The 13,539-nt window shown below is 38.1% G+C and overlaps 1 protein-coding gene across 2 annotated transcripts in view; it reads left to right on the forward strand.

The window, feature by feature from the left end:
• LOC128936223 (cytochrome c oxidase assembly protein COX16 homolog, mitochondrial) overlaps positions 1-13,539 on the forward strand; it is a 44,251-nt gene that overhangs the window by 1,623 nt on the left and 29,089 nt on the right. The window contains exons 1-2 of one of the 2 annotated variants that reach the window (XM_054274980.1): positions 10,729-10,780; positions 10,866-10,943. In XM_054274980.1, the coding sequence (XP_054130955.1) occupies positions 10,772-10,780; positions 10,866-10,943 (87 nt within the window). In that variant the 5' untranslated portion in view covers positions 10,729-10,771. Of the gene's footprint in view, positions 1-10,728; positions 10,781-10,865; positions 10,944-13,539 lie in introns of those variants that run through there. The other variant, XM_054274979.1, reaches the window with a different exon arrangement.

The following is a 13,539-nucleotide window of genomic DNA, read 5'->3' on the forward strand; positions in this document are numbered from 1 at the left end:
AGTATATCAGATTAACTGGTGTGGTAGGTGAGGAGATTCAACTGATACACAAGATTCTGATTTTGATAAAACTTTCTACATTATCTTCCCTGTGAGGAATGCATTTCAAAGAAGTAGGGCAAAGATATGTTTCTTTTCTTTTTAGTTCTCAAAAGGATTAAAAAGATAACTATAAAGTGTAGTTATCACATGCTTGCCAAAGTAAAAGATTATCTTTGGAAGTAGGGTAGGTCCTGTAGAAATAATGTGGGCTGTATTATTGTGAAAAAACAGAAATGTCATTACAAGATGGACGAACTTGTCAAAAGTAGAGTAAAACATGAAACAGGATTCTTCCTGTGTACTCAGTCCTCAGCTGGAGTAACTTCTTAGCTCTGTGGTGCCATTCTGCCATGGTGCCATGTGGAGGTGATGAAGATTAAATTAAAGTCTAGAGGAAAGCAACAGAAAAGGTAAAGCTGACATTCCACCTTTCAGGAATGCTTGAAGGAATTGACTGAGTTTATTTTAGAAGAGTGCAAAGTTCTGTACGTTGAGAGTGGTGACTGTGTTTCATCACTTGGGAAAGTACCCCCAAAACAGATGATCCTGTGTTAGGAAAATGCTGCTGGTTTTTAGCAAAGAGCACTCTGATACATAATGAGGGTTGTTTAAATGAGCTTGAACATCCAACTGGCAGCAATGGCATAGTTTGTCTCAGTTCTGCTTCAGTGCTGGAGCCAGGACTTCAGCACCCCAGGCCAGGTCTGTTGTTTTTGCAAGATTTTCCATAGGTCATAGCAGGAATTTTTAAGACTGTTTTCTTTGACTTTGTACTGCCTCATTTCATTCTGTTCCTGTTGCGACACAGCTCTTTCCTCCAGACACAATATTATATAGAGAAATATTCTATTCTGTTTCTTTCTAGGGTTTCATGTCTCCCTGCCTTAAAATTATTCTCCCTTGTGGATACTTCAGAATTGTTTCTGACTTGCTGCCCAAAGGCTTCCCATGGAGTAAGAAAAAGGAAAATTCATGCAATTGTCAGTTACCCAGCTGTCTATGGAGCTCTGAAGGTGCCTCTGAAGCTGAACAGAATTGTGCTAAAAGATCAATTACAGCAAAAATGACGGTGAATCTAGGCAAAGAATCAGAAGGAGCATGCCTTTGCAATCCTTTCAGTTCTGCTGAATTTGTTAATAATACTGAAACCAAAGGTTTCTGTTAGATTATTACATTCTGTACATAATTTTCTTCTCTCTAGACTGATGCAGGACTGTTCTTCAGTACTGCTGAACTTTTAATCAGTACCATGTTTGCTTTTTTGGCAGGAAAAAAATCAAATGGCTTTCATATCTTGCCTTTTTATACTGCATATTTGAATGAAAAATCCCTGTGCAAAAATTGGTAAGGCTCCAAGGTCAAAGAATGAAACATCCTAATTCAAAGAAAATGGGTGTCTCATTACACCCCTCACTCCCCAAAATATATCTGTGAAATGTTTCTTACTTTTTAGTGTAAATTATTCTGATAGTTTTTTATTTGTTCATTTGGTCTGCTAGAATATTTCAGCGGAGAAGGAATTTTTGTGGTTGATCTTTAAACCTCATACTGGCAACAGCTTTCAGAGTAAGATGTGTTAAATCACAGTTTTTAGTTGTACTTCCTCAGCAGCTGAAAAAAAGTGTTTCTTTGTGAGCAACAACGAAGCTGTAGGGCTAGGACTTAAACTTGCGGGAGACCTTGATTTGTGAATTTTTCTATAAGTTTGTAAACTTTGCAGATACAGTATCTCTGTGTGGCACAAACAGTAAGCATGCAGGAGATCGTGATGTACCCTGGTGTGGAATATCTCATTCATCTCAATGGCTTGACTGCAATCAAGTGAGTAGTCCCAAAGCATTTCTGACAATGATAACATCTGTGTAGATGTTGGGATGAACTCCAGCAGCCTTACAGGTGTATCTGAAATTTGCTGTTGCAGTAGAGGGCAGTGCCACCTCTGTGGTAACTTAAACATCTTTGTCACCTATATTGACATCTCTGTTTGCTGTTTTGATTCGGGAACTCTTTCCTAATCACATAAAGATTAATTTTCAAGTCTTCAGCATTTGTGGCTCTATTATAAGAGGAGCTTCAGTTTCTGCTGCTTTGTATTCCACAGCCTACTCTACCTGAGCAAAAGGGATGTGTCTGTCAATGTCATATTGCTGCAGTGATGCTTCTTAAGATCCTGAGAGAGCAGGGCTCATTGGCTTGCTGCTGGTGCACCTAGCACCAGACCTTCCTTATGGGACACCAAAAATGTCAGGTCACCTCTCTGATACACTTGGAATATTTGAAGTCTGCTGGAAGTTATTTTTTTTCCAGCAGGTTTAAATGAGGACTCTGTATCATTAAGGAAACAAGTTTGGATTTCAAAATTGCAAAGTAGTAACAAATGTAAAACCCGTGGTAAAAACCCCCATATTATTTCATGTGCTCACAGCACTTCCCATGACTTGCCTTTTTGGTTGTATGTCCACCTGATTCTAGGCAAGGATTTTTCAAACTCTCCAAGCTGCAAAATGAACGTATAGATGCAGTTCCAGTTCTGTCAGTATGTTACAAGGAAAAAATTATGTTCTGAATATCTGAAGTGACATTCTAGCAGAAAGAAAATATGGTCTGAGGTTCATTTGATGATTTTTATTGCACACCTAAAATGAGTATATCACACTGTCTGTATAGTAACGAGGGTTTTCAGGTTTGCACTGTTACAACATTCACCATACCTACAGCTGTAGATTTTGACTTCCTTTAATTTTCCTGGGGTTTCGTAGGGTTTTTCCCCTCATCCTGTAATGACTGCTCTTGCAAGTACTTTGCTTCTCCTTCTGGATCTTTGGTGTTTTCATGTAGTGCCTAGTATTGCCAAAGGAGAAGGTACAGGTAGCTTGGAGCAGTGAAAGATTTAATATGAATAAATATGATTCTAAAATCTATTCCCATGAGTGATTATTAGCACAGACTGTACTACAATGCCATCTACTCTGCTGCCTTGGACAGTGCAATTTACTTTGATAAACACTTTGTCAGGGGATGCCAAGAATGCATGTCATGTACAGGACTAGGAGAAAAGGTCAGGTTAGAACAAGTCCCTAACAATGCTGCAGCAATGTGGTCAGTGCTTCTAGGCACCATTAGAGAAGGTCAGTGGCATCTCAGACTCTCATTAATGAGCCAGTTGTTTTGACAAACAAAAGCAAAACAATTTTCAAGACATCAGGACATGAAATTACATGTCCATGGATTAGTTTTGTTCAATGGTGTGAAGTCAGGGTCATCTGGGAGCAAGGACTGATGCTCAGAAATGTTTTGCAGATATATGAAATGATATTTTGTTCTCCTGTGAATTACTTAAAGTGGAAGTTTGCAGGGTTAATAGGTTAAATTTTCATAGATTTCTTTAACTTCAACATTTCTAGTTAATTTCAAAAAAACTTGCTCAATTTAGGGTCCTGGAGTATGCTAAATACAAGGCACACTTTCCCCCACAGATTCTGGAGGATCTGCCTGTAAAAAGATGGTATGAACACTGGAAATACAGACAGTTTTTCTTGGGAGTAATCACGATTCTGAGATCTTTCTGTTGCTTATCAGTGTCTATGAGTAGAAAATGTTTTTACATTATCTTCTGATATTGTTTGAAGGAGGATTACTGCAATCACTATTTTTCACTTTTAGATATGTCAGTGTTATTGCTAACATCTTTCACATTATTGCCTTGAACAAGTCATAATACTGAATTGCAGGACTTTTATTAATATCTATTACTTCATGTAACTTCATAATAAATTTTGACATATGCAGAACAGTTGATTTAAATGTTAATACATTTTTGAGAGATGAATAGAAATGAACACTCATCCATGAGAAGATAATTCTGACTTCTAGTATTTGTAGATAAATTGTGACTGCCTGTAAAAGTCACAAGTATTACATTTGCAGCCTAGAGGAGCAATAAATACAAAACTGTTTTTAGAATTAAAAAGTTGTTGCTCTCAATCAGTGACTAACAAAAGGTTGCTTTTATGCTTCAGTAACTGGTATTATGCATGTAGGGTCTCTAGGCCTGTGATGAGAGGCTTTGCTAGGCTGTGCTTCTGCTTTGCATCTCCTGTTCATCTGTGTGTGTTTGAATCCACAGTGTGGAGCTGTTCCAGACAAAACCAGCCCTGGAACTGTTAGTGCTGGTGTGGAAGCCAGAGTGCTCACGCTGAATGGGCTTTTGTGGAGTCCAGTTTGTGCAGTCTCAATTAGCTGACTTCCATCTTTCAGTTGACTGTTAGGTCTTAAAACTTCTGAGTTCTTTTGAATCAAGGCCTTAAATTTTTCATTTTCAGTCTTTGAGAACATTTTTCCAGATATATGTGACAAACAAATAGGCACTCTTTAGTACTTCAGAGTTTCCCTCTGTTTAATTTCAAAACATAAAGTGTGCATTTGCATCATTTAATGCTGTTAGAATGGACTAATCTGGCACTTGCAGGGATCTGAGGCTTTCTGTTGAGCCTCAGAACAGAAGGAGAAGTCCAGACTTGCCTGTTTTCACAGGCGCGTGTGTGCTTAGCCCTGCCCTAGGTCTCCCACTTCTTCAAGGGGTTGTGATGGTAAAAGTGTAAGATTCATGTTTATTCTACAGAATGTTTAATCTGATTCCTTGTCCAGGATTAGCAATAGGGAAATAAAACTTATTCTGGTTTCTTTTTATGTTCTTTCATGCAGGTTTCGGTTTACTGCAGTTTTGATCAGGGCCTAACACATCACAAGAATACCAGCTTGCCACAAGATGTAAACACTTTCTTGTTGTAGTTACCTTGGCTAGATTTGAACCTGTGAGTTGTGGAAATGATCATTTTAATATGGAAATTAGATTTTGTTTTTTAGAAGCTTATCGAGAAAATGAAGGTGGTGTTCAGAAACTGCAGCTCAATCACCAGGGCAGACTTAGATTTCAAACAACTGCAGCTGCAGAGGAAAATTCCTTTGCTGTCTGACCAGCCCAAGCAATGTGTGTAATGCAAAATGACAATGCTGTGGCTGAAATGCCCTTTTTTGCTCATGTTCACATTGAGGAACATATGGGTTTCTATATCTTCTGCATTATTCTTAGATTGGTTTCTATTACATGAATTTTCTTTGGTTTAAAACCTATTATGAATTGGACATTTCACACAAAATTGTGAATAATAAAATAAGAATAACAGAACAACAAACGTTTTATTTTCTCATAAGATATTGAATAGTAAGATCGAAAGGTTATGGACAGGGTTTTTTTTGTTCTCTGGCCTGTAGCAATTCATATTTGCAATCTTTAAAATCATGGCTTTGAACATTCTCTTACTGAGCCAATTAACCTGATACCTTGGGCCAAGTTTAATATTCTGCACATGTTCTACATGCTGTGCAAACTACACTCTGCTTTATCAGTCAGTAACTATTGGCTCCAGTTTATACCAGCAGCTGTGTGCTGAAGGCCAGCATGGTATCCATGTGGTCATCTACTGCTGGATTTCATCCCTTTTTGGGTGCAGTTCAGCCTGTCTACAGTGTGTGATTCTAGCATCTGCATTAAGTCAGAGCATTTGCTTACTTGGTGTACCTTTGAATGAAATAACTCCTGATGGATGTGCGGGTTTGGTTTCTGTTTTCCCCCAAAGGAGACCTCTGGTGTGAACCTAAAGTTACTTTCATTATTGTAGACCAGAGGTAAAGGTAGACCCTCTTTTTCTTCCATTGAGGGTGAGGAGAGGATTTAGTAAGTTTCTGAGAAGATGTTGCACTGTTTTTCTCTCTTCTGTGCAGTTTCAGTGTTAGAGCAAAGTGCAGGAATGGCTGTGGGAAATAAACTTCTGAGAGTTGGAGCTGGCAGAGGGGGGCGCTTCAGGCTAAGGTTACTTGTCTGGTCTTTTCTGGGACTGGCAACTTGCCCTGCTACTTTATTTAGGGAAAAGAAAAGAAACTTCAGTCTTCTGGACTGCCAAATTGCCATCTTTCACGGGTCTTGCACTGCACATCTCAAAGTTCTTTAAAAAGGAGCCCCAAAACTCTCTCTGGTGTGATCACTGCAAACTAAAATAATTCACTACTGCTCTAGTTTTGAAGCTTTTGATGAATAGCTGGAGAGTTCTGTAGCAGTAGTCTTGAAGAAGAGGTTAGAAAATTACCATGTTCCTTCTGTGTATACATATCATAACATCTTCTAGCACGGCATGATTGGCGTTGGCAGCACTAAACATTGTGATTTGGTTAATTTAGGGATTTATGACTCTGTAATTATCTTTCACGACTGGTACTGTAGTAGGAATGGCTTTCTCTAACAACAGGGATGCCTGTAACATGGCATTTTGCTGGTACTGCCAGAGAAGCAGTTTCTTATTATTTTAACCCAATGAAGTGAAGCTGATTGCTTTAGAATATGCAGGAAACTAAAACAGGGATCTGTTGAAAGTCTTAACGTTCTGCTGGTATGAGCCCTCAATGACCACCCACTGTAGTTGGTGACAAATACAAATACTTCCCATCCTAAGATGTGGTTCAGGGGATCAGTCTGATGCCATCTATAACTGATTGCATAACATACTTCCCAGTGGAGACATGAACAAATAGAATTTTTAAAAGAACGTTATTAAAGAGAATTTGATGTCATTTTTTTACATAAAATGTTTATTGAGGTTGCTGAGTGTATGTGACAGATGGTGCTCTTATGTCACATCCTATCTTTCATTTTGTTTTGGAACATGCAAGTCTTCCATGCATGCATAATTGCATTACAACATTGTAGGGGTTTTTTTGTGTACTCACTGAAACATAAAGGAATAATCCAATGTTTGATCTTTAATGGGGGTTGTGCTAGTAGTGCTATTAAGCTGTTTGCTTTGGTGTTAAGTGCTGGCTAACTAGTATGGTTAATGATCTTTGTCTCCCTAAGTTAAACTTCAGGTGTAAAGGAAAAAATGAGAAGTTACTATCATTTCATCAATCTGCCGAGATCATTCAAGTAACGAGATAGATGATGTTCACTACATAATGTTTTTTTCTCTGCATTGTGAAGCAAATAAAATGAATAGTTCCCTTACAATAAAAGAATGCAGGTATATATGAACTTTGTAGCTTGAGTATCCTTCAGATGCCAGTCCCTTAATATTTTATCATGTACATTAAGTATCTGTATGATTCTAAAATTGTAATGAGGAAAAAAATTATTTTTTATTATACATGACATTCCTTTTCTCTCTTCAGTTAACAGGAGAGTGAACTTGATCCTGACTTCATCAGAATGGTGCCAACCTAACTTATATTTATATTGCATCCTGAATAGCTTCTACTCTCTTTTTATGCCTGGACTAGTGGATGGAACATACTGGACTTCACTGCTGCTTTTGGGTTAGATGGGGCAAATTTGTACATTGTAGTGCTTTTTTAACTGAGGAGTGTTTTGCAAAGAATGCAGAGATTATCTCTGTTTTACAGTTTGGGGAATTAGAAAAGTATGTGAGACATACAGAATATGCCAAGCCAACAAGCCAATAATGATGCTGGAAATTTTGAGTCTTATCCTGCTTCTAATTATTTTGACTGGTGATTCTTGCTGGTTCACTGTTGTCTGTAAATACAGCCAACTGAAATTTAGGTAGTGAGGGCATCTTCCCTCATGGTGCAACAGAAGAGAAAGGAAAGAGTTAAAGCCAAGACTAGTAGTTCTACTCCATGCCTTGTCAGTCACCGAGTCCTTTGCTACCTTTAATAGTATTACAGTTGCATAAATTCATTTATACTTTCTTTTATTGGCTTTTGAACACAGTTTTCTAAAAGCTAATTGACTGAATAGCTGTGCATTGCTGCTCTAGCTTGTGGAGATGAATGCAATTCATGCTCGGGGCTGTCAGCTGACTATCTTGACATGATGTTGGTTGATTAAATAAGTGCTGAATATGACTGATTCTGGTCTGGTTTTGCAGTTATCAGACATCATCTTTGGTTCTTTAGAACATTGGTCAAGTGGGCTTGTAAACATATGATTTATATTCTTAGTGTGTATCCTGTATTTTGCAAAACTATTTAATTTTAGGGCTAACCTTCCAGCATTACGCTGTGTAATATTTCAGCAGGATTTGTATTTTCTTACAGCATCAATGTGCTTTGTCTCTGATGGTGCTTAACTGATGTTTCATGGCAAGATAAATCAGCCATTGCAGTACTGGAAAGGTAAAGGCAACTGTACTGGTAATGCCTGATAAGCTAAATGTGCCAGCTTGTTATGCTGCTTCTGCTGTATGAAGAGCAAAGGTACATCAGAAACCAGGAGGGTTTTCTCCTCTTAGTAGTACCAAGGTGTTGTGAGTAAAGCTGCAGCGTCAGGCCAAAACCTGAATTCCAAAACAGGAAGTGTGAGAGGTGTGTGTATCAACTTCTCTACTGTGTGTAGCTGCAAATATAAAATGCACTGTGTTGTGGCTGGTTGCTGTCAAACAAGCAATAGGATGTGATGAGACAAAGTGAGTAGCACGTGACTTACTTCATACAACAACCTTGCAAAAACTTGATTTTTTGTAGTTGCAGTGTACATTAGTTTTCAAGCTAAAGAATGCAATATTTCCTCTTTAGCCTGCAGCATGGCTTTGTGAGCCAAAGTCTTCCAGTTGTCCATATCTCATCTCATAACAGGATATACTCCATGCAAGTTTATTGTTGGGCAGATTAATTCTTAATTGATATCACATGTGATTGCTGCTTTCTGCCTGGTTTAATAACTGAATCATTTCTAGTGCAGTTGCTTTTGCCTTGCCATAGACATTCTTTGACAACATGCTAATATGAAAAAAAGGCAATAATCTCTGGTTTGTAACAGCCATAAACTTGTCTATAGCATTTCAGATTTGTGTTTATTAGGATTTAAAGTTAAAATTAAAATTAACATAATACTTGTTAGGAATTAAAGAAGATCATCTAATGAAAATTTATGTCGAGGCATCAACCATGTTAAAATTCAATTACAATCTGATCCTTGAGATTTTTAGCATTATGTGCTACCATATCTTCATCTGACAAATCTTCTGATTTGATTGAATAAATCTTGAATAATGTCCAAGTTCTTTTTTACCATTTTGAACACTTTATTTTCTGCTTTCTGTTATTTTTTTCTTACCAAAATACTGACCCAAGGAAGACTTCTCTTTTTTTCCCTACTGAGCATTTTGATGATTTAATATCTGCAAGATCATCATTAATCCCTTGAAACATTTATGGCACAAGTATGATGCCATCCAGTTTTTGATCATTCATATTTCTAGTTGCTGGACTTGATACCATATGATGATTTTCTGATTGGCTTTCTGACACTAGTGGTCTGTGGCCTAGCAACTGGGTGTTCATATTGCAAAATGTGTGTCTCTTTTTATTATCAGCTAGATTTTAAGGCTTTTTGAAAGGGCTAGAAAGAGGCTCTGGAGCCTTTAACTCCTGGCTGTTGATGGAGGGTTTTTTCTTCTTTGGTTATAGTACATCAGTTCTGGGGTACCAGTCTGTACCTTACCAGCATCGAAGTGTGTGCCTGGAGAGAGTGTTCATGTGGTTGTGAGTAATTTTACCTGCTTGGTGAGAAGGAATGCAGTCCTGCAGCTCTGAGAATGAATCAGAGTAGAAGGCAGGGTTTTGTTTCTGATTTCTAATTCTTTGTGGCCATAGTGTCATGAACTTCCACTTCCCGGAACGAGCACGCACTGTGACTACCTGCACAGCATAATTACAACAATTCTTGGACACAGGCCATTGCTGCAAACCTAATATGTAGTAAGAAATCAGCCAGCAGTGTGTAGAAAACATCAGTTCAGCTACAGCCTGTAATGAAGGACTGTAACAGCAAAGTTGCATGATGAAAGAGGGTGATGGGGGTGGGTTCTGTTTGGACTATTTTCTTACCTACCTTCACTCAGGTCCTTAGAACTTCCTCATGCTTCCACTTTCCTTAGATATGTGTCTCTAGACGTGAAGCCTTTTGGCCTCCTATGCATCTGTATTAACAGAGAACAGCAGACACTGTGAGGTCAGAGCAGTAGCAAGGGACCTGACTCTTAGACAAAGTAGCTATATTTCTAAGCTAATTTTCAAGTCTCTTCTCTTTTTAAACAATACTTGATCTTTGGATGGTCTATCCATTTCTGATGGTAAAAATACATACACAGTTTTGTGATAGCACTCTCTCATAAGAAAGAATAATATGATGATTTCTTATGTGAGTACGAAGTCCTCCCCTTTCTCCCTTTATTATTCTTAAGCTTTACAGGCGTGGAGGAAATTGCAGGATAAGTAAGGAGTAATAAAAGGATGGGTTTTCTGGATGTGATTTCTTAGCCTGGGTGATAATATGTTATTGAGCTATAGCTACACTCATGGTCTGTTCAGAAGCTTAATTAGATCTGTTACCCACAGACATCAGAGTAAGTCAGCGTGGCATTGTTACTTCCCCACAGTGTTTGAAAATTTATGAGAATAAAACCTGTGGCAGTGAGGTAAAGGTTCCTTTGCTGCCATTATGTCAGGAAACCACATGGGGAAGGAAAAGAAGGGGTAAGAGGAGAGGAAGTCCCTGGAAAGTCTGAGTCATGTAGCAACTGTCTTTGTGTGAAGGAGGAAATGTGTGAAATCCAGGCTCAGAGAGTGGAAGAAGGCACCTGCACTTATTTTCTAAAGTATTGTTTTTTTCAGCTCCTGGTGTTTCTCTTGGAAAAATAGCAGAGTCCCTTGGTAAATGAATTGGGTCAGTATGCACAGTATTTTTTGTAGGTGTGCAAAGTGTTCTTTTCTTAGCAGTCCTAACGTGTCTGTTTTCATTCTGTTTTCAGCTGTATCTCATTGGAGGATCTTTTGGACTCCGTGAATTTGCTCAGATAAGATACGATGTTCACAAACTACATGGCAAGGTAGTTTAAATTATTTTCTTTGCTTTTAATTTCCTTATGCCTACATGCTGCTTTCTAAAGAATTGATAGGACAAAGCAAACTTGGTGTAGGGGATTTGCCTTTCACTGCTTGGCCCTGAGCTACAGCTGAGTCTCACAGGCAGTAGGCAGAGTAGGTGACAATAAAGGGACTGACATGATGATGAATTCTTTGCCATCCGTGAAAAAATCAACATAAATAATAGAAACATTTTATTCTTTTGGTTGATTGTAAGTGGCAATTCTGAATCCTGAGAAGGAACTGCAGCATGTCTAGAAGGAGGTTATTACAAGGGTACTGTATCCAATTTAGACTAAGAAAACTGATATTTTAAAAGGTTCAGTTTTTGAACAATTCTAGGCAGTGAGCTTATAGTTAGATGGTTTCTGGACCTTGGCTGGGCATTGACTGAGACAAGCAGGTACCTTTGACATTGTGCTACATCCTGTTCTTTAAGCCTTGGGAAGGAAAAAGGAGCTAGTCTCTACCCATTGTGTCAGAATATGCTGTATATAAGAAGCCTTTTTTAAAAAGAACCTGAACCCTTCTTTCTGAGGGAAATAGCATGTTTACTAGTGCTACTTACCCCTCCAAGTATAACACTAGTTCCAAATTGCATATGAAATGATCTGAAAGGAGTGTGTCAGTTTAGCAGAAAGTAGTATTGGCTTCATTCGTTGGTCTGGTAATATGCAGGTCTGCTATTGCAATGCAAAGAGACTTTCTGGTCTCTCTGGTTTCTCAGAGGTGCTGACTTGCAGATTGCACAAAGCTGTTTTAAAGACTTTATGCAACTTTACAGAAAAAAAAGTTGTTCAGGACTGGATACTGTGGCTTTCTACTGTGGTGAAATCTTTGAGATCCTGAGCTGTTGAGAGTCAGGAGGAAAAAACCCTTTGTTTTGTCTTAGACACTTGTGGACCATGTAAATTACTTTAATCATTCCTCATTGTTCTCTCTGTTGCATACCTGGCTGTGGCCTTCCATGCATGTGGCCCACTCCTTCTCAGAACTGTATATGACAGAACCTATAGATCTGGGAGAGTAATCTTACAAATGTTTTCTCTAGTGCTGTCTTCTGGGCGGCTTTTTTTCTATAATTTCTAGCCTTCTAGGAGCAATTGGAACCTTTTAAGCTTTTCTCCAGCCAGATGGGGATCACAATGCGGAAAGAATTTGCCTGTTGTGTTTCTGTTAGTGTTTGGGTCAGATTCATACTCAGTGTATTGCATCTGACCCCCATGATCTGACCCCCATGATAGGAGCTCAGGGAAAAAACACTGTTAATAGTTGTGCTAATTCAGTCTATGTGACTCTTTCTCCCAGCATTTATAATCAAGGGAAGCATTGCTGAATTAGTCAGTAGTACATGAAAGCTCTGAGTGGAATCTACTTCAACCTGTAGTTCTTCAACTCTGAAAAGCTAAAAGAGGCCTTCTGGTTTATGCTCTAACCAGTATTACTCAAGTCTGCAGCACCTCTTTTGTGTTTTCTTTTTCTTTTCCTTGCAGTTTTATTCAGAAATAGATTACATTGATGTTAAGAATAGTGCAGTATTGGCTCAGAACTAGCAACACCAACTTTGGGCTTGTTTGTAGGGAGGGTAATACACATCTTGTTTGTAGATGGACAAATCAAAGCAATGTCTTTCATTAGTTTCTGTGTCCATAAAAACAGAGTCGAAAGCCATTCTAATTCAGTAAATAAGACAGCCAATGAGACTTGAATGTATTTTAATGGATAAAAAAATCTAGTTTAAAACGTACATGGAACTCAGGAAAAGAATATTAATGTGAGTAATTTAAAAGTGCAATTAAAATCCTGATGCTTTTCTCTTACAGCACAGTTGGAGTATTGTAAATCCTTATCAGAACAGGGACAGATGGACTAGTGCTCTTATTGGGGGGTTACATTACATTGGGGACAGCTACATGCAATAAGCAATAAAAGAAATAAGATTTTTTGTTACAGCTTCTCCTTTAGAAAAATAAAATTATTTAATTAAATAACAGTTTTAATACAAGGAGCTCTGAAAACTTTCACAGAACTTAAATTAATTAGGCTTGATAGTCCTGCTGTCAGAAAAGGTAGGATTATTATTTACATTTTACTGCTAAAAAAATGGAGGTTGCACAAATCTTAAAGCAGGCTAGGATTCATAACACCCAAGTGCCTGTCTTTTTTGATTATATTTTAAGGATGTGCAAACTCCAGTATGTCACCTTTTGTAAGCATGATTCCTGAATGTATTCTTGCTAATTCAACTGCTAAAAAGACAAAAATTAAACAATCCTTTTGTGGTAAAACTCTAATATATTTCAGATGCCAAACTATGATCCTTTGCCTTCAAAAGTACCTGTTCTTTTCCATTTTCACTCTAAGCTTCACACTGTGCTTAGAGGGAAACCACATTAGTAAGCAACTTCTCAGTCAACAGTGATATTCAAAGGCAGCACTGCAGTGGAACTGCTGCTATGCAGTCTGTGTTTCAGTGACTGAGGGGCTAGCTTCCACTTTGGATTCCTGTGCCTTAATGAAAAAAGCTGCAGTAGTGATAAAGACTATGTTATTGATGTC

The sequence above is a fragment of the Melozone crissalis genome, unplaced genomic scaffold (genome assembly GCF_028551555.1).
Source record: "Melozone crissalis strain CALT ecotype California unplaced genomic scaffold, PUWL_Pcris_2 ptg000018l_1, whole genome shotgun sequence".
Classification (NCBI taxonomy): Eukaryota; Metazoa; Chordata; class Aves; order Passeriformes; family Passerellidae; genus Melozone; species Melozone crissalis.